Below are 21,672 nucleotides of genomic sequence, written 5' to 3'. Positions count from 1 at the left end.
CAAAGAAGTGGAACAACTGCCTGCCCAGGGTGGGCTGCCCGTAGTGACTTCCTTCTAGGCAGGACGGTATGAAAGGGGTGGCAGGTAATTTTCCAGTGGAGAAACGTGACTGACAACAGCTTCAACCAGGTGATCAGGGTCAACATAAGCACTGATGAGTCAGGTTCATCGTACGTATACTTGACATATACGTACGACATCATGTGTGATGAAATAGCATTTTACCTTTGGGGGTATTTTCCCAAACAATCTATAGCTTCAGTCTTCTCATGAGAAGAACATCAGGCAAGTTCCAATAAAGCGATACCCTGCACATTTCCTGAACAGTACTCCTCAAAACTGTCAAGGTCATGGAAAACAAGAAAAGTCATAAAACCGTCACAGCCAAAAAGAGCCTAAGGAGACATGATGCTCAATGTAATGGGGCATCCTGGATGGGATCCTGGAACAGAAAAGGGACAGTAGGTAAAAACTAAAGCTATCTAAATAAAGTACGGACTTTAGTTCACCATGATGGAACTGGTTTCCTAATTGTGACCAGTAGACCACAGCAATGTAGAATGTTATAACAGGAAGGCAGATGTAGGGTTTATGGGACTCCTTCGTGCTATCTTCCCAATTTTCCTGTAAGCTTTTCTAAAAAATGAAGATGACTAAAAAAAATTTTCTTAATTCAAATTCCTGGGCCTCCCCTCAAAAGCTCAGGGAATGAGCCTCAGCGCTCCGCATTGGAAGCACACATCTCACTGGTTTCATGCACGCTCAAGTCTAGACACCAGGGTCTTAGAGACTCTGCTCAGAGACAGAGAGGTCCCTTGCTAACTGTGGTTTGGATCCATGCCACCGTGTTGCACAGCTCCAGGGTCACCCTTGATATCGTGTCCAATTCATAATGTTAGTGGCACCCCAAGGCACCGTGGAGCAGACACCCTGCACCCATCACCTCTCCACACCATTGTTTTGATCCGTCTACATGTGTTACTGCGAGCCAGTGTTTAACAGCTGAGAAATTCTTTATGAAAGTCCAAAGCTCTGGGCTGCATTTCTGTTTCCCCCAGTCCCTCATGACATCCCAAGCAGAGCTTAGGAGTGGCTCAACTCCTTAGATGGGACACATGTTGGTCAGCTCTACGTGACTCTATCACTCCCTGTTGTTCCGAACTCTTTTCAGGGGCTGTTATTAACATGCTCGTATTGTCAACTTCTTTATGAAAACAAAACAAAACAAAACAAACCCCCCCAAAACAGTTCTCCGTATCTGGGTCACTATCAAAAGAGGGAACATGAAAGATAAATCGAGTGAGCCTATGTCTTTAAAAACAGGCAGAATGGTTTTGTTCCTGTCAGTGGGAGAATGGTCCTCGTGTGAGTAATGCACCTGCAAAGTGTGTCTGTTGGTTGCCCAGCTGCCTCTCTCCGTGAGGGCCCCTGTGGACATCTGAGGCCTCATCTCAGGCCTGCGAGAGATGCCACAGTGATAAATGGGCCAAAGGTGGGTCCTGGAGGAAGGAGGAAGGGGAGGATGGTCTCCTCTCCCCCTGTGTGCTATTCACACATCCTGGGAACACCATGGGGAGAGCAGCTAAGCGAAGCCAGAACCTGAATTCCTGGGGCCTTTGTCAAATGGCGTGAGTACACTGTTCTCATCCTACATTTCTAATTAATACTTGAGGAACGAACTGTCTCCTAAGAGTTCTGGCACAAACAGACGGGCTCGATTTGGACAACTGTTTTAGCCTCCTTGCCCGTGTTCAGAGTATAATTATGGAATTATAATGATAATCACTGCAGGAACTTACTATGGGCAAGACCTGTTCTAAGAGAGTTTTCTTTTTAATGTTTAAAGTTATGTTTTAATGTATTAAGTTATTCAATGCCCAGAAGCCCCCTAGAGGCAGGTGTTATTATTACCATCTTTCCCTCTTCGCAGACGAAAGGGAGTGAAGGGGGCCTGTCCGGGCATCTACAAGTAGTTGAGAATGGAACTGGGATTTGAAGCCAGGCTCGGGCTCTCACGTAATTCCGGCTCTCCCAAGAGTCTTACTTGAAGTATGGCAAGGTGCCATAAAAAACATAGGAAACATAACTACCTCTATTTTATGTACATACTTGTGTTCACATTTCACAACAGTTCCATGTGACGTCTGGTAACAGTATACAGATCATTTCTTTTAAATAGAATTGTTGCTAAGAGGCCCCGATCTTTTCATATTTGGTATGATGGACTGTAAGCTGGCATTTATATGAACTACCAGGAATAAAAGTCATTCTGTTCTTAATGAGCATGGAATAATTTTTTAAATGATGACACTTTATCTTAAGAAATCAGGTGAATTGTTTCTCTTATCCGTGCAGCTCAATGGTTTATCAGCTGACTGTGTTAGAAGCTCTTTTCCTTTCCTTTAGGAAGTCTGGAATAAGAGATTAGGCCTCGTCAGTTATCATCACAAATATGTCACGATCGTTATTGGATGCCTCTATTTTGTATGTGGATTCTCATACACCATTTAAACTTCATGGTGTAAGAACACATGGAAAATTGGAGAGAATTAAAAAAAAATAATCAAAGGGTTGAAAAGTTCCTGGAAATATTTAGTCTGGAGAAAAGAAGGCTAAAGGTGTTTGAAAAACTCACTTCTGGGATGAATAACACATCAGGAAGATCCTCAACAGATGTTCGATTCATCTGGTGTCTGGTGGAGCAGGTTTGGTTGCGGATACTATGCAGATCAACTGTAATGGAGTAAAGGAGAGGTATCAGCACCAGAGATCAGGATTGTAACCTACAATAGGCATGTTTTCATGGGAAGAACGGAAGAGCACCAAGTCAGGGTCTATTAAAGGACACTCAGCGAGACGAACATAGGGTTCTAGGGATTATCCAAAGTTAGTCTCAGGATCCCACCACTTCTACGAGTGTTCCTTCCTCCTTGGAGTCAGGCTTGCTCACTCAGGGTCCATCTGAGTCCAAGTTGGTTGGTGTGTTTGCAGAGGTAGAACCTCCTTGGCCTGCACATGAGGACAGACTACTATTTGCTGGCTCAGGAAACTCAGGTTGTTATTCTTTCATATCTTTTTGGCCCCTGGTGGGGTGCTCACTGCTGATTAATCCCTTATAAATAAATATTCCAATCCCATAGTTATGTCCAGAAGGACATAAATAATTGCCAATTCAGAACAATCACCTCACTTTAACCTTTGAACCAACCCCAGTTCCTACACATACATAATTGCACTGAAACAACATAAAGAGGAATGTTAAATCCCCTTGTTTATGTGGTTCTACCAGCAGTTTCTGAAACTTCCCTAGAACCTAACTTATCTTTTTTTTTTAAGTTTACTGATTTATTTTTAGTCGTGTCTACACCCAGTGTGGGGCTTGAACTCACGACCCCAAATTCAAGCATAGCATGCTTTTCCGACTGAGCCAGCCAGGTGCCCTAGAACATAATTTATCTTGTAGTGGTTTTGGAAATCCTTTGTCTATACTTACATGTAGATGCTGGATAGCTGGACAATCTGAAGCCATCCAATTAAAAGAGGGGGAAGCAGCAAGGATGGCTTGATGCTGCCTTTCCCTCATTCCTCTCATTCAATTGAATATATATATCTAGGAGGCCTACGATGTGCCAATCACCATGCTAAGCCTTGGGGAAACAAAGATGAAAGACAGGTCCTGCTTGCAGTTGTGTGGAGGAGACAGGCGATTAGACAATGACCTACAAGTAGAGCAGATTCACTTTGATAAAGGAATGCAATGTACAACGTGCAAAATGAGCCCAAGGGTGTGGAATTCAGCCGCCATCACAGAGCAATAGACCTGAACTTCTCAGGTTTCTTTCAGAATTGGTCTGAGTGACTGGACCACAGATTAATCTACAGAGGGAGTACAAAGTGAGTCATGACTGTGAAAGAGATTGGTACAGGGAGAAGTAGGAGATTGGAGCCAGGTGAGTGAGCGAGTGATAGTTTCTCCTTGATGCTGGGTGGACCAAAACCCACAGCCTTAACAGAGCAATTTTAAATTTGGTGGACACAATGGGTGGGAAGATTTTACCGGTGCAGTTTTTTGGTTCCTATCTTATCATCAAGTACATGACATAGGAGATCAATTGTTACCTTTGGGACCAATTTTCACCTTTGGGACAGTGGGGTTCACAACACCATTAATCGAGTCCCTATGGTTGCTGGGCAGAAGTAAAATCTCAATATAGCTTTGACCTAGGTAGAAATTAAGAAAATGCAAAAGGAAACAGGTGAATGGCAGATAGAAGAGGAAATTTTAAAATATGAATTAAAGAGGAAAGCCGAGGATCACCTAGGATTGCCATAAAAAGTACACAAACTGGGGGACTTAAAACAATAGAACTTCCCTGCCTCACAGTCCCAGAAGCTGTCAGTCCCAAATCCAGGGGTCAGCAGGGCCGTGCTCCCATGGAAACCTGGAGGGCAGGACTGTTTCTTGCCTTTTCCAGCTTCTGGTATTTGCTGGCCATCCTTGGTGTTCCTTGGCTGGTGGGGACAGCACTGCGATTTCTGCTTCCGTTGTCACAGTGTGATGTCCCTGGGTCTGTAAGGGTCTAAGGAGAGCAGTCATATGGAATTAGCTCCTACCCTACTCCATAATGACCTCATCATAACCAGTTACATCTGCAATGACCCTATTTGCAAAGAAGGCCACATTCAGAGGCACTAGGGGTACAACCTCAATATATTTTTTTTGGTTACACAATTCAGCTAATAACACTGAGGAGGATAAAAGAGAGCCCCGGGCTTCTTTCTCCATAAAAAATAGAAAGGCTAAAATCAGGGGTGCCTGGGTGGCTCAGTTGGTTGTGTGTCTGCCTTTGGCTCAGGTCATGATCTTGGAGCCTTGGGACTGAACCCCATTTTGGGGTTCCCTGCTCAGCAGGTAATCTGCTTCTCCCTCTCTCTGTTCATGCTGTCTCTCTCATCAATAAGCAAAATTAAGTGGCATAGAATTGTCACATCAGTTTTCAGTACTTCACTTTGTATTTCTAGCTTATATTCTGAAATTCTGAAATATTTTCATGTGTTCTTTTTTCACTGGCTGCTGTGGTAGTGACACTCTTCCTGCGTATGCACAGTTCAGTTGCATTTCTACAGATTTACAATAATAAATACTGCCAATAATGGAAATAAGAATGATAAAAAATTTCCTACATAATATTCTCGTGATTATCTCACCTTGGAAAAAGGAGAAATAAAAGATCAAATGGATGCCTTTTGCTTTGGAACATTATGTTGAATACATGAGTTTGAATCAGTTTGAATCAAGGTGCTACTGGTCAGCATGAACCAGCCATAAAGATGGACAAGCAAGCAAGATGCAACATTGATGCTGATAATCTCTCACATCTCTGAGTAGGTCTTAAAAGTGAGCAAGTGAGATATAGGCTCCCACTTTTGTTGAAACAACCCTGGGGGAAGGAGATCTGTGGGTTTTGGCCTTGCTTTGATGGGCAGGAGACATCTGGGCGGTTTGGGAAGAGGACACAGCCTGGTCAGGGGATGGAATTATGATGTTTTGCATATCCTTCCTGTTTTTTTTTTTTTTTATTAAAAGATTTTATTTATTTACCTGACAGACAGAGATCACAAGTAGGCAGAGAGGCAGGCAGAGAGAGAGGAGGAAGCAGGCTCCCCGCCAAGCAGAAAGCCCGATGTGGGGCTTGATCCCAGGACCCTGGGATCATGACCTGAGCTGAAGGCAGAGGCTTTAACCCACTGAGCCACCCAGGCACCCCATATCCTTCCTGTTTTGATGATGTCCTAAAATCCAGCTTGCACTTTGGCAAGGATTTAGGGCAGCTACCCCGAGAGGAGTCACTTATATAGTACCAATCAGTAGCCATATCCATTAAAAGGAGGAAAATGTTGGCCCTATGAAAATGACCTATGCTGAGATCAGAGGTGATAGGGTAATGGGAATTGGCAATTTGGTCTCACTTCCTTTTCCCCACTTTTAGTGGATGCTGCTGGTGTCCCAAATATATCTTCTCTGTCCATTCAGAGGCACAGTGATTGCATCCACCTATAAATATGTTAGTTTGTGTGGTATATGGAAGTAAGGAGGTCAGAAGTGATGCCAGGCAGGGTGCAGAGAAGAATGAGAGGGCAGAAGGACGCTGCAGAGCAGAGTAAAAACTAGAGCAGGACAAGCAAGTGCCTGTCTGGTATGAACAGATGGGACATGTTTGTATGGACACAAGAGAAGTAACCTTAACTTAGCCTCCGAGAAAGAGCAGATGGTCTGGGTGGAGAAGATGAGGAAGTGTGACAGTCTCACAAATGTGACAGGTTCTATATGAATGATTTAAAAATACTTCCTTATGGGTAGTGATGAAGCAACAGAAAACTGATCTCCTATTCTGAAATCCCACCACACGTTAGGGCCTGCACTCCATCTCTAGAACTCAGATCCAGAGGGCCCCATGCTTTGATATGTGATGGGAAACAGAGCTGAATCAGAAAAAGAAAAAGCTCTAGAGAAATAAGGTAGTAGACTAGGGTGGGTACTGGAGGAAGACCAGAAGTAAAAGGCAAACCAACCCTATCATTTCCTAACCTCCCCCACCATAATTTCCATACGAAAATTTCTCAGCCCAGCTTTCTTAGGAGTGTGCCACGAAAACATGAAGCCTACGGGCAGAAAGGTATCAGCCCTATGGCTCAAGACTTACTCCCCCACCGCCCCCGTGGAGTCTTACTTCCCAAATGCAGCTTTTTTAAAAAAAGATTTTAATTATTTATTTGAGAGATTGGGAGCATGAATAAGGGGGAGGGGTAGAGGGGAGAGGGAGAGGTAGGCTCCCCACTGAGCAAGGATCCAGATGCAGGCTCCATCCCAGCACCCTGGGATCTTGACCTGAGCCAAAGGCAGATGCTCCACCCACTGAGCCACTCAGGCACTCCCCTGCTCCCCAGATGCAGCTCTTAGCATGTAGTCTTGCCCTGCTCACTCACAGGGGTGGTCTACAAGTGTGGACAAATTGCACTGCTCACGGGTGGCCCTCTGGGACCAATGGGAGTCGTGAAGAAAGACACCGCCCCCCCGTCCGCCTGCCCCTCCAGTGGGATGACTTGGGGGCACAGGCTCCATTTGCCCACAGTGCTAATCTGTTTGATAACTCACCTCTGTTGGCTTCTGCCTCTCCTTTCCCTGTCTCATTCCGCATTCTCTCACTGGTCTTTCCTAGGACAGCTTCCAGACAACTTGAAACTTTGTCCCAAAGTCTGTTTGGGTGAGACCCAAGCTAAAACAGATGGGGATCATCTGAAATATTTTTTTAATTAATTGATGAAACTTACTGAGGTTCTAATTCTATTAAAAGAAATCTCAAATGTTGTTACATTTTGCTGCTTCTGCAGGAATTGTTCCACTGCACTGAAACCCTTTGCATCTAAATATGCAGTTGGGAACACTCTGATATTATAATCTTAAAGAAGGATGTTCCCCCTAAATCATGTTTTAGTTCAATTAACATTTCCTGCAAATTGGCTAATATGTGGCATCATTTTCAAGTGAATTAATCACCTAATTTGATATTAAAAATCCACACTGATCTCTAGACTTAACCATTACGTTTTTAAATAGCATGAACATTAGCAATACAGTCCCAAACCAGCTTTTAGACCTACCTGGTCTTATCTGCTACAGATACGGGAACTGTGAAAATTCTGGGCAAGAAAGCATCTCTTAAAATGACCTACGTTTGTTGAAAAATGATACTTCCTTCTTCTTTAGTAATCCTAATCTTACTGATTTATAGTTTAAAGGCTTCATTTAAACATTTCTGGTACATATGATATCTATGTCAAATCACTTTGTAATGTTCCAATATCAGTATTTCTCATTGATTGAAACAAAAATTGCATGTTAGTATCAAAGAACAAAGTATTTTAAAACAATTTTCTCTCTGAAGTTTCTACCTTTGCCAACTCTGTGTCCTTATATAATATTCACTTAATCTTGGTGGATTGGATTGGATTGGATTGGTCCTTGCTCATTCATCTAAATGAATTGGAAAAAAAAACTATGTTGTGCATATGGATATTTTCAAATATTCAACGGAGTATTCTCAACACCTTTTCTTTTTTCTTTTCCTTTCTTTCTTTCTTTCTTTCTTTCTTTTTTTCAGATTTTATTTATTTATTTGACACAGAGAGATCACAAGTAGGCAGAGAGGCAGGCAGAGAGAGAGGGAAGCAGGCTCCCCACTGAGCAGAGAGCCGGAGGCAGGGTCTCAACACCTTTTCTTAATATTCACATTATATATAGTATTTTTTACAATAAGGGCTAGGTTTATACATCTTTTTTAAAGATACAGAATCACTAAGTGCATCGTTCCCATGTGTAAATTGGGATGGTGACTTCAAAAAGACAAGCAGAGTTGTTGCATGTGGAATGGTGTTTTGAACTGGTGAACAACTCTTGATTAAGTTCCAAATAACAACTGAAACAGTAACTAGTTGCATTCCTGGCAAATTCAGCATGAATTAAAACTCTGCCAGGTACATGTTTACATGTAAAATGAAATTGGTTCTAGATTCAGAAAAATGCAAATAGACTTTTACCTACATAAGAAACATGAGGTTGGAGAGTAAAACACAAGTTAGAAAAGAGAACGATTAAATTTTTTTGGTAAAAGGATTGCGTCTGGCATTTACTGGACACCACGCAGGCTCCTTGAATTCATTGTGACAACCCCAAATACACTTAACAGATTTCCAAAATGCTCCCTGCTCGGTAGATATCTATAATGAGTATTACTGAATGAGTACAAAGATGCAAGTACTCTAAAAAAACCCTCCAGACCTATTTCCTCATAACTATTAGTTTCGTAGATATTATATGCTAACAATGCATTTGATGCAGTGTAAAGGCTACTTTACCCAAGGACTGACCATCAACCCTAGTCATTATCTACTGATTCCTGCTGACTACAATCCCTGCTAATTTGGAAAGGGGGTCCTCAGCCAGAATATGGAAACAGGATGTGGTTTACAAGGTAAGGGTACTATAGCTGTCATATGATCAGAACTTGGTACTTTGGAAGTCTGCGGTTCTTAATTTGGTTGTGCTTGGCCCCCTCTACTGTTAGTAATCTTTAGGAAAAATTCTTTCTAGCTCTGCTCTATGAAAGAAACATGGTGCTAAAGGCAAGCTGAAATCTACCGGAAAAGCTGTGTCAGGGATGCTTGGTCAGCAACCTTCCCCCAGGACTCCTCTGGAGATCTGCTTTCTAATGCTAAAACCTTAGAGAAGCTATGTTTTATTTTAGGAAAGGAAGACAATGTCTTCACACCAGTAGACTCAAAATGGGTAGGAAACAACATCTGGTAAGACACATTCCCTGCCCGCTACGGGTTACTCTTTCAAACTTACCACTACTACCCCAATGTAGAAAGCAGATTCAGCAAGACTTGGCAAGGCAAATGATGATTCCTAGTAACTGACAGAATTAGTTCTCCAAAATACAATCTAGAGAAGAGACAAGGTGGAAACACAGGTAAGGACTTTAGAAATGATAAACACTGAGCATTCTGGGATTGTGTGATAATCGTTGGCTAAATCACACAAGTATAGGAGTTCTCAACCTTACGCTATTGATATTTTGGGCAGTTGTTTTTTTTTTTTAAAGATTTTATTTACTTATTTGAGGGAGAATGAGTGAGAGAGAGCATGAGAGAGGAGAAGGTCAGAGGGAGAAGAAGACTCCCCAAGGAGCTGGGAGCCCAATGCGGGACTCGATCCTGGAAGTCCGGGATCATGACCTGAGCTGAAGGCAGTTGCTCAACCAACTGAGCCACCCAGGCGCCCAGTTTGTTTGTTTTTTTTTTAAAGTAGGCTCTACACTGGGCTTGAATGTGGGACTTGTACTGAGATCAAGACCTGAGCTGAGATCAAGCATCAGATATGTAACCCACTGGGCCACTCAGATGCACAGGAGAAGTCTTCATTGTGGGAGGCGGCCCTGTGTATTTGTAGGATGTTTACCAGCATCCCATCTACCCATTAGATGCCATTAGTGGGCCCCTCTCATAACTGTAACACCAAAAATGTCTCCAAATATTGGCAAGTGTCCTCTGGAGTCCCCAGACTGCCCCCTGTTGAGAATCACTGCACTAGTGCTTCTCAGACTTTTGCATACAAATCACCTGAAGGTCTTGCTAAATGCTGCTTTAATAAGTTTGGGAATAGGGCTTGGCACTTTCTAGTCCAAACAAGATCCCAGATGAAGCCGAGGCTGCCCATGCAAGGACAATACTTGCTTCTTAGAAGACAAACCTACAGCTTTCTACCAGTTGATATGTCCAGGTTCCGAGTGCAGAGTACACTCAAGGTACAGATTCCTGAAAATACTCTCAAGCAAGGTCTGCGTACCGTATTAAATTACTGTGCAATTAGTTAAGAACGTTGCAGAATTGAATATAAATAAGTGAATGGGTTTTTTTTTGTCTTTTTCTAAACTTCAAAGTGCTTTATCTCCTATTTCAGCAGTTCTCCAACATTTTATCTTGGGATTTCTTTAGCATTCTTAAAGATAATCGAGAACTACAGAGCTTTTGCTAACATGAGTAATATCTATTAGAAACAGAAATTAATTGAGACAGAAAAATTTAAAAACTGTTTGGAATTCATTTAAAAATAACAGACCCACTGCACATTAATATAACTAATATATTTTTGTGAAAATTGTGGCACATTCCCAAGCAAAAAATTATGGAGGAAAATAGCATTATTGCACATTTTTTTGCAAATGTCTAAGATCTGGCTTTATAGAAGACAGCTGGATCCTCCTATTGGCTTCTGCTTTCAGTCTGTTGTGATACATTGTTTCAATTGAAATACATGAAGAAAATCTGGCCTCACAGGATTTTGTTGTTGGAAAAGGAAGCTTCTTAATAGTCATTTCAGATAATATGGACTTTTTTCTGATACTACAGCATAACTTAACAAGCAGTAGTTTCTTAAAGATTAGTTGGGAAGAGAAATCTGAAGCCCTATCAATGAGCTTTTTGTACTGTTACACTAAAAGGTTATCAGTGTATCTTGCAGTCTGCATTGATCTTACCCACCCATGATTTTGTAACAGGATGCACTGATCAAGTGGAGAATGTTGGTTCACTAAGTTATACAGCCCTTCCAAATGCACAGAGGGAAACTCCATTATATTTTCCTGAGTGAATAAGAGTAAAGAAAAATGTCTTAGGGGGCGCCTGGGTGGCTCAGTGGGTTAAGCCTCTGCCTTAGGCTCAGGTCATGATCTCAGGGTCCTGGAATCGAGTCCCGAGTCCCGCATCGGGCTCTCTGCTCAGCAGGGAGCCTGCTTCCCCCTCGCTCTCTGCCTGCCTCTCTGCCTACTTGTGATCTCTGTCAAATAAGTAAATAAATTCTTTAAAAAAAAAAATAAAAGGAGAGGCTGGAATCTACTGGCTGGGGCACGGGGGCATCATTAACGTTGGTCTTGGCACCAGTGAGGAGTCCTCACTTGTGATCTGTGTCAAATAAATTAATAAAGTATTAAAAAAAATATCTCACTACAATTATGAAAATAGTTCTGGCCTTCTGGAATCCCTAAACTGGGGTGGGGTAGCCACATCTACTTTGAGAACCAGTGACCTATGTTGGCTAAGGGTTTTGTTGCCAACCAATAGCTTCTGTAAAACAAATAAAAGCCTAAGGAAAATAAGTCACTTATGCTTTTGTCCTCTAGCAATAAATCAGTGATAAAATTTTGGGTAACTCCCTCCTCTCCTTCAAGGCAGGAACTGTGTTTTATTGATCCACAAATTCCAGATTTAGCTCACTCAGTGCCTGGCCCTTACAAACACTCCAAAAGTATTTTCTTTTCAAAGTATGCCATACAGCTGTGTAGCCTGTCCTTTTCATTTAGCCTTCTAGTTGGTTGATTTCCCTACAATACGTATTCTTTAATAACTACATAATATAAAATTAAAGTTCTCAGGCTCAAACTCATTTAAAAAAAAACATGACTTTGCCTTAGTAAAGATTAATCTCATTTTGCGAGGGGGAAAAAAATGAAATGCCTCGGTCTGGAAGGCCGCTAAGGCAGAAGTTTGGGGAACAAGGTCGCTCAGCCATAGACTCGCCTCCCCTGGGATCTGACCACCTGCCGGCGCGGTGCGGAAGGGTGGGGTCCCGGGAGCACGATTCAAGCCGCCTCAGGGGATTCCGCAAGGGATCGACGCAGGAAAGGGCTGGACGGCGTAGCTCTCGACGACTGAGCGGCCTCTCGCACCGTGGGGGGGGGGGGGGGAACCAGAACCCCGGATAGTTACTGTCAACAGTCCTCTGGGGAGCGAGCTTCAGGGGGCTGCCCAGAAAGACTGAGCATGCGTGGAACGCGCCGGGCGTCCCGTCCGCGGAGAGGTTAGAGGTCACGAGGAATGCCCCCACGCCGGCACTCCCGAGGAATCAGCTGTCACGCCGACTCCACTGGTCGTGGAGTGGCGCTGAGACCCCACGTGCTGCTTCCAGGAGTTATACTCCCGCTCCTCCCACGAAGTTCCCCAGTTGCTTTTCTAAAGGAGACCCGCAGCAGTCGGGAAAACCCGGACAGACGGAACCCTCCGACTGAGGACCGACTTCCCTTCCCAGGCAGGAAGGGAGGGGGCGGGCGGAGCGGCGCGTCCCACGGGCTGCGCATGCGCCGCTCGCAAGTAGCCCCTGGAGTGGAATCCAGTTGCCGGATTCGCCGCCACGCCGGGAGTGCGCCTGCGCGGTCGCGGGGTCCCTCCACCTCCACTTCCCCTCCCCCTGTCCCCCCACGGGGGCTCCGGGTCCGGCGGGACCATGTTCACCAGCACCGGCTCCAGTGGGCTTTGTGAGTACCGGCTGCCGCCATCCTGGCTGTTCCCTACGCGCGACCCTGGGCACCTCTTTGAGAAGCCTGGGGGCAGCGGGGACCCTCGGGGTTGCAGGAGGTTTGGGGACCGACCCTCCATGCCCGCGCCCGAATCTTAGGGGTTCCTTCCCGTGAGGGGCAGCGGACACTCCCCCACCTCAGCCTGTAGGGGCAAGTGCGGACTGAGTCCCGCCGTCAGCCCCGGCCCCCGCCTATGAACCCCAGGTGCGATGCTCACGTGTTCCAGGGGCTGCTGCAGGCGGGAGGGACAGTTAGGGTCGGGCTGGGTGTCCCGGTGTTCTCCGGGCTCGACCCCTTGTGCTCAGCGGCGCGTGTGCCAGGCTGAAAGAAGGGGCTGTCCTGGTGGAGCAGATGCTGGAAGCCTGCCCCCTTCCCAGTCACCTTGCTCCATTTAGGCTACAGAGGGACCGAACTGGCTCTCCCCCAGTTGCAAATTTCCAACCTCTGTTTCGGGAACCGACCCCTCAGGTTTCCTTAGATTTCTTTCTTCCTCCGTCTCCCTTAAGAGTTTTTAGACAAATACAAACTGATGAAAGTATATTAAAGTGGAAGGAAGTTAAGTCGTTTGGCAGGAAAGTGCGGACATTGCTGCTGGATGTTGCCGTCATCTTTCACTCGAATGTCAGTGGTGGTCAGCAGGTAGAGGGAGAAGAAGTGTATCTAGCCTTTTAGACAGTTTTATTTTTTTCCCTGAAATTTTTCAGTTGACTCTTGGTAAGGTGGCCTGTGTGTTAAGTAAACAGCAGTGAGATTCGGCACTGGGACAGCAACAGTGAACTGTTTTGAACAGGCATAATTTACAGTTGCTTGTCCCTGTTAGTACTTCCTGTCTCTCCACGTGAGAACTTAATCATGCCCAGGTATGGAAGCAGTTGACATTTCCAAATACTAAAGATGTACTGTTATTGTTAGAAGCCTTTTCCGAGAATACAGGTCTTAGGCTGAGGGTGACTATCAGAGACACAGCATAATTTTAAATCTTCCTCACTCTCAGGTTTTGGAGTGGGTTGAATATTTATGATTTCCCTTGTTTCATAATTAATTCGATTCGCTCATTGGCCTTAGAGTAGGTTACATCTACTGGCTAGTTAATCTTCCCCAGACTACTCTTTGCATAAAGAACGTAGGACTGTTGGCACTGCTGGTCAGGAAGGTGGTGTGATTTTCTTGGGATCACGCAGTGACCCTTACACTGGTGGATATAAAATTAATGGTCGAATCTTCCATTTTAGTTATTTCAGCCATTTGAACTATCCTTCCCTCTGACCAAAATACATGAAAAAATTTAAAAGGTTACTCTACTGCATTGCTAGGTTACTGGTTACTGTAGTAGTCATTGTGTTGGCAAAGTTTATTCTGCTTTGATACATGGTGATGCTGGGGAAGGTCATACTTGATCACCTAAGGCACAGGGTTGATGAGTACTGAGTTTGAGGAACCGAACTCCTGCCCAGGAAGAGGCGTAGGCCAAGGCTTCTCCTCAGCCGTCTTGACCTGTTTCAAATAAGTGTATCCTCAGGGTAAGACTTGATGGGATGGCTATTCCTCAGAAGGCCATGTCTCATGCGCTCATTTAACAAACATTTTGAGCATCTGTTATGGGCTAGAAACTGCTAGTTGCTGGGATTTCAGTGTTGAACAAATCTCGGTCCCTTGTGTTCCTTTAGTGGACGTTGGACAGTTTTTCCAGGACTGGTCTTTGGCAAGACTGGGTGTGAGCAATCATCTGCTTTAAAATTTTTCCTGGCAAGGCTGTCCACTGAGAAGGAAGTGATTTTATTTAGCAAGTTGTGTGGCTCTTTGGTAAGTCAAAGTTCTGATTTTGAGTAAGTATTCCGGGAAGGATAATCCGCCTGCCCACGACCCTGTGGATGATGAGCGAACATTGTCTTTTCAAGGGAAAGAGTCCCTGCCATTTCCTACCACCTGCATATGTCCCTCATTATATGACTGGTAGATAATGGTGTTTTAGTGTTACATTTGCCTTCCTCTCAGTTATTTATTCAACAGGTGTCTATTGGGTACCCATGTAGGCCCCACACTGTTTGTGTACAGAGGATGAGGAGGTAAACCGGGTAAAGGAAACCAGCGTCAAGTAATTAACAAACAGAGTGATTTCCCATAGTGATGAGAGTCCTGAAGACAATACGAGCATAATGGTATGGAGATTGAGGTTATGGGGGTGCCTGCTTCAGCAAGTGTGGTCAGGGAAGATATCTGGGAACATGATACTTGAGCTGAGACCCAGGTGGTGTGAAGGTCCCAGCCACATCAGAGTTTGTTGAAAAATGTACATTTTGCAGAAAGGGAACAGCAAGCACAAAGACTGAAACAGGCATAGCAGTGCATTTTCAAGGCACTGAAGAAAGCTGGGGCTGCCAGGGCGTTAAATCACGGATAGGGTGTTTGTGACTATGTCTTTGAAACTGTATTGCTGTCTATCTAGTCATGTAATTATAGCTTGATAAAAGTGTATGGGAAACATATTCAGGACTTATTTTAGATTTCTTATAGACCAGTGCATCAGTTAATTATGTGTTAAGTAATAGATGTATCATTTATTATACTTGCTATAAGTTTTTCCCATTACTTAGTCACTTCACAGTATATTCACTCTGTAACAATAGACTTAACCAACATTAATTGTATGTCTAATGTATTCCAGGTTTAGTTCCCACCCTCAAGGAGTTCATTGTCTAGTGGGGAAATATTGTAGAAAAGAAGTGAAACAACTTGTCTGCCTGGTGCTGTGGGTTTATTGATGGGGTATGGGCTGGTTAAGGGAGAGGCACAGTTGTTGGTGCAGGTGATATTTGAGCTGATTTTTGAGGGTAAGTAAGAGTTTGTCAGGCATGCAAAGTTAGGTGCATCCAAGGGCCAGTGAGAGCAGCAGAGCCTGGGCAGGCCTGGAAAAGAGGCAGGAGGTGGTGAATTAGAGTATTGTTGGTCATGGCTGGACTGAGCAGTTTAAGAGGTGTGTGGTGAAATCATCTACCTGAAGAGGGAGAAGAGGAGCTAGGGGAGAAGGTAGAGGAATGGCTGAGGTTCCTCCTCTTCAGGAACACAGATAGGAATGAATGATAGACCAACGTCCAGAGAAGCAGGAGGAGGTAATGATCTAGAGCACTAAGGAATGCTTTACGTTGCTGGGGGAAGGAAGACGGGGTGGGGGTGTGCTGTTATTGGTGGTGGTGACAGCAGTGTTTCCAAATGCTGCCCGAGTCCTAGCTAGGAAAAAAAAAATCAACTGTGGAGCTTTCTGAATGTCCATATTGCAGATCCCATCCCCAGACAGACAGATTGAGAAGGGCTAATGTGGGCATCAGAAATCTGAATTTTTAAAGCATTCCCAGGAGATTCTAAGGGACAGAGAGATTTACATCAAAACAAGAGGGTGGTCGGCAGAAGGGGCAGAGTGAATAGAGTCCAGTGGGAGATGCTGAAGGCTCCAGCGAAGGTAGTAGCAGTGAGAATGAACAGGATAGAGAAGAAAGATTCCGAAGATGTGTGAGGAGGTAGGTTGTGTCCATAAAACTTGTTGAGGGATGCCTGGGTGGCTCAGGTGGTAGAGCGCCTGCCTTCAGCTCAGGTCATGATCCCAGGCTCCTGGGATCGAGTCCCTCAGCAGGGGACCTGCTTCTCCCCCTCCCTCTGCTGTTCCCACTGCTTATACTCTGCCAAATAAAAAATAAATAAATAAATAAAAGCTTAGAAAAATAACCATAAATAAAACTTGTTGGATTTGAGGGATGAAGAAGGGTTGAAGGTGGCTCTGGATGGACAGATGGTGTTACCATTCATTAAGGTAGGGGAGTGCAGAAAAGGGGGAGCTCGTTGTGGGGGAAAGACGAGTTCAGCAGTGGCCGCATTTAATGTGCAGGGCTGTGTAGTGTGCAGTTAGAGATACCAGGGGGGCATTTGGAGAGAGGACGCTGAACTGGATGTGGGTGGTTAGGTGGGAGCTCTGCCCTGGATATGAGTGAGGGTGCTGGAAGCAGTGAGTGGAGTTAGGAGGCTGAGGACAGGCGCTCAGGCAAGTCTAGCAGCTGAGGGGTGGTAGGGAAGGAGGAGACCACAGAGTAGACAGAGATGGGTATTTCCTTGGGAGAAACCTGTCTTATTCTCCCAGTTCAATTAGATTTGCCCTCTTTTGTTGTAAATCAACTTTTGAGTTTCTCACCGCGGTGGCTCTGATCGCCACAGTGTCCATTCCCCCTGTCTCCAGTTTACAGCCCATTTCTGGCATCTTCCATGTCAAATCGGGAGCCCATAGCTAATTACTGGAGTTACAGTCTCATCTAGACTCTCAGAACTTGGTTCTGCTGTCCTGCTACAGTCATCTGACGAAGCCCCAAGCTGGTGTTCATGTGTGACACCTGATCTGAGTCCTTGGATTCTGTCATCTCCCGGAGCTCCTCCCCTGCCATTCCCATCCTCAAGACTGTTCCTGGTCTCTACCCATTTCACTCTTCCTGCACGCCCCCAGTAAGGGCTGTCACTGGTTTATAGCCACATTTTTACCGTTGTCAGTGACTTCCCGTTATAGGTGATAGTTGAGCTGAGTTTTAAGGGATGATAAGAGTTGGTCGGGCATTCAAACTCGGTTCCTTTCTCTTTCCCCAAGCGAAAAGAGTGAGGCACTCTTCTAGCTGAAGCCCACCCTCCGTCTCTTCTTAACTTACTCTTTGCTGCCTTTTGTAACACCACTCTCTTCTTCATCCTCTCCTCTGAGAGGGTGAGCCTGGCACGTGGTTAAGCCTGGAGCTTTCTCCGGTTGATGCCGTAGTGGGCCTTTCAGAGACTCCCAGAGTACTTCAGATCCCTCACCTGTGGAAAGGAGAGAATATGATGTATTTTGTTGAGTTCTTGTGAAGATTAAGATTTAGCGCGTGTAGAGCTCCTAGACTGGGGTTAGCTATTTTCAACTGGGTCCTTCTTCTGTGTTCTCAAGAATATGAAAGCATAGCCCCTCTGCTGACCCTAGCCTGCACTTTCCCAGCTGCTGACTTTCTTCTTCCTAGCCTCAGCCCTTGGAAGATGAGCTTTATGTTCCTTCCTCTCCCCACTCCTGCACTCTTTAGCCCTCTGCAGCTCCTCTGCTCTTTGATGGTCGCCCACCGGCCCGGCTCTGTACTCTACCCACCACAGCCTCAATCTGCCCCACCAGCCATGAAACCACAAAAACTGCTCCGGACCAGGTGACCTGGGACTTTCACACCAGCAAATCTACCGGATGCTTCTCAGTCCTTGTCTTAGTGGAATGTTCTCTTGCATTGGCCTTGATGAACATTTCCTTCTGAAATTCGTTACATGACTTTTATTTTTAAATTTCATGCTCACCTGCTTCTCTTCATACCTCCTGACCACATTTATTTAGTTTCTTCGAGTTTACTGGATTTGGTATTAGTGGGCTATGGTCATGGTTAGGAGAGCAGTTTCAGGGGTACATTAAGGCCCAAACCTGCTTTGTTGAGGTACGGAGTGAACCAGAGATAGTACAAGTAATGAGAGTGGACCATAGGGACACGCGGTGGGGAGGGATCTGGGGAAGACAGAGCTGAGTTAGGCCCTTTGCAGACTCAGGTGCTTGGGTGTTTTGCTAACTGAAAGTCACCCAGCACTGAGATGGAAACCGGTGCAAATTTATTAGTGTGAGAAATAAAGTTTTGAGCTGAACTGGAACCAGCGAAACTGGTTTTGATTCAAAACCAGTTAGGGAGCCTGGAGTCAGATGTAGTTAGGGAAGTTAGGTGCATCCAAGGGCCAGTGAGTGGTGTCAGGCCACAGTGAGGACATTCATCTCACTCCAGAGGTGTGTGAGCTGTAAGGACTGGTGGGGCCATTCACGGTCTGCATACTCTGGCCCCTGCGTGATGCTTAAGTAGACACCTTGAAAATTGACCTCTCCAGCTGTTTTTGTGCTCTTAAGAAGTACTAGGCTAGGGCGCCTCGGTGGCTCAGTGGGTTAAGCCTCTGCCTTCAGCTCAGGTCATTATCTCAGAGTTCTGGGATCGAGTCCCGCATCGGGCTCTCTGCTCGGCAGGGAGCCTGCTTCCTCCTCTCTCTTTCTCTCCTCTCTCTCTCTCTCTCTCTCTCTCCTCTCTCTCTCTCTCTGTGCCTACTTGTGATCTTAAAATCTTAAAAAAAAGAAGTACCAGGCTATGTTGTCACTAACGTATTCTTTCTTTAGTTGTGTATTCAGTGTGTCAAATACAAAACTTATAGGAGATGAGAAAATGTTTTTGTCTCTCACCATCTCTTTGAAATGTACTCAGCTTGGAAAGCTTTTTGACTTTGTGAAAAGGAATCAGACTTATGACTTTTTATTCACTCTTCAAGTTATTGATTCAACAGCTGTTTAATGAGCACTCCGGTGAGCCAGCCCCTCTTCTAAGTGCTCGGGATTCAGTGGTAAATAAAAGATGAAAAGTACATTCAAGTAGCAATAACCTTAGAGAATAGAAGTCACAAAATAGGGGCTCAATTTAAAAATCAAAATATGTATTTAGGGGCTGGTTCAGTTGGTAGAGCATGCAACTCTTGATCTGAGGGTCATGAGTTCAAGGCCCATGTTGCACATGGAGCCTACTTTAAAAAAAATAAAAATACGTTGTTGAGTGTTTGAATCAACACTTCAGTCTTCATTCAAGGGTAAAACTTTTTCTTCCTTTTCCTCCCAATTAAGACTCATACTTGACAACCACTTGCTGTGAGAGAAAGGGGCGTGATTGCCTTCTGCTCTTTTTGCATTCCCCTGTGTCTCTCCCATTTTGTTTCTGACCTTATTAGGTTCTAGATTAGGTGGAGTGGGAGGAGGCGGGAATGGTGAACTAGGATCGTTCTTATGTGGCTCTTAGCCTGGTACATGGTTCAAGCTGCCTCTTCTCTGGGTTCTTTAGATTCGTGTGTGACTTCCTTGCCTGCTACTCCCCGGCTTTGGGGAAAGGCATCTTCATGTTGGTGGGCCATATTTAGTGACTCTTCTTTAGTTCCTAGGAACTTAGGTCCACCTACGGTTTCCTCCTTCTGGAGTCCTTTTGGCTTGCTTAAGGGCGCCATCGGACTGAGCCCAGGATGACCCCGCTGCTGGCTCTTCCCTGCGGCCCACCTCTGCTCTGCTCTGCTGGAATTGCGGATTTTTTGCCTCGGTGGTGCGTTTTGAGCTCTGGCATCAACATGGCTTCTCTTTCTCCCACTCTTTAAGTGTCCCAAGGTGGAAGTCCACTGTACCCCCACTCCAGGAGTCACATATTTGGCTCACTGAATGAGTCCCTTTGAGCCCCTGACGCAGCTCGATGTGAGGGTGTGGTTGTACTCAGAGCATGTGGATGCCCACTCCACGGATCCTTTTCCTACTTTTCTCTGTTCAGTAGAGAACTCTTGCTGTTCGTCTTACTCTTCTTAGAGTCATAATCAGGCTGAAAGGCTAAGAGTTGTGGGACTGCAACTAGATTAATTGTCTTCGTAAATTCTGCATTTTGGTGTAGGACCTCCCTTTGGAGCAGCCCTTGTATTTGGTACTTTAGTGGGAATTCCAATTTTGTTATCTTGTTTTGGTTGAGTTTCTATTTTAGGGGGCAAGATTCATCTGACTGGCCTCTTTAAAGGTGACTTGAGAATTTATATATTTCTGCTCTAATTTCATTGTTTGTTGCAGTAAAGGATTAACTCATCAGGCCTGGGTTGCCCAAACCCTGCACAGTTGCCTTTAATGCCTGACTCTCAGGGATAAGCTATTTCCTACATTTCTTAACTTTCAGAGGAGTATATCCTTGAAACTCTCAAGGAATATACTATTTATTTAAAACTTTTAGCTGATGGGTGCCTAGGTGGCTCAGGGTTCTGGGATCATGATCTCAGGGTTCTGGGATCGAGCCTCACGTTGGGCTCCCTGCTCAGTGGGGAGTCTGCTTGTCCCTCTTGCTCTGCACCGCCTCCCCCCATGCTTTGTTCTCTCTCTCTGTCTCTCAGAAAAAAAAAAAACCCAACCCTTTAAAAAAAGAATTTTAGCTGAGGAGGAAAGATAGGTATTAATTAAGGAAGAACAAGCTTGAGGGGGGGATGCTATTATTTTTTATTTTTAAAAAATATTTATTAAGTAATTTCAACACCCAGTATGGGGCTCGAACTCGGGACCCTGAGATCAAGAGTTTTGTGCCCCACCAACTGAGCCAGCCAGGCATCCCAAGGGAGAATGCTTTTATTTTTATTTACTTATTTATTTAATTTAAATTCAAGTTAGTTAACATATAGTGTAGCTTTAGTTTCAAAGTAGAATTCAGTCATTCATCTCTTACATGTAACACCCAGTGCTCATCCCGACAAGTGCCCTCCTTACTGCAAGTCGTCCATTTAGCCCACCCCCCACCTCCCCTCCAGCAGCCCTCACTTTGTCCTCTGTATTTGAGTCTCTGTGGTTTGCCTTCCTTTCTGTTTTTATCTTATTTTATTTTTCTTTCCCTTCCCCTGTGTTCATCTGTTCTGTTTCTTGAATTCCACATATGAGTGAAATCATATTTGTCTTTCTCTGACTTATTTCACTTAGCATAATAGCCTCAAGTTCCATCCACATAGTTGCAAATGGCTAGATTTCACTCTTTTTGATGGCTGAGTAATATTCCACTTTATAAATATATATATATATATACACACACACTACATCTTCTTTATCCACTCATCAGTCAATGGACATTTGGGCTCTTTCCATAACTTGGCTATTGTTCATAATGCTGCCATAAACATTGGGGTGCACCTGCCC

The 21,672-nt window shown here is 44.7% G+C and overlaps 1 protein-coding gene across 3 annotated transcripts in view; it reads left to right on the top strand.

The window, feature by feature from the left end:
- Positions 1–12,708: 12,708 nt before the first annotated feature.
- Positions 12,709–21,672, top strand: part of UBAC2 (UBA domain containing 2) — a 169,407-nt gene continuing 160,443 nt past the window's right edge. For 2 of the 3 annotated variants that reach the window (XM_032864082.1, XM_032864083.1), the window contains exon 1: positions 12,709–12,872. In XM_032864082.1, coding sequence (XP_032719973.1) covers positions 12,842–12,872 — 31 coding nt within the window. In that variant the 5' untranslated portion in view covers positions 12,709–12,841. The remainder of the gene's footprint in view (positions 12,873–21,672) is intronic. The other variant, XM_032864081.1, reaches the window with a different exon arrangement.

This window comes from Lontra canadensis, unplaced genomic scaffold (assembly GCF_010015895.1).
Source record: "Lontra canadensis isolate GAN:19392208 unplaced genomic scaffold, GSC_riverotter_1.0 scaffold26, whole genome shotgun sequence".
NCBI lineage: Eukaryota > Metazoa > Chordata > Mammalia > Carnivora > Mustelidae > Lontra > Lontra canadensis.
Note: the sequence above shows the minus strand (reverse complement) of the source record. Positions and strands in the feature narration are given on the sequence as shown.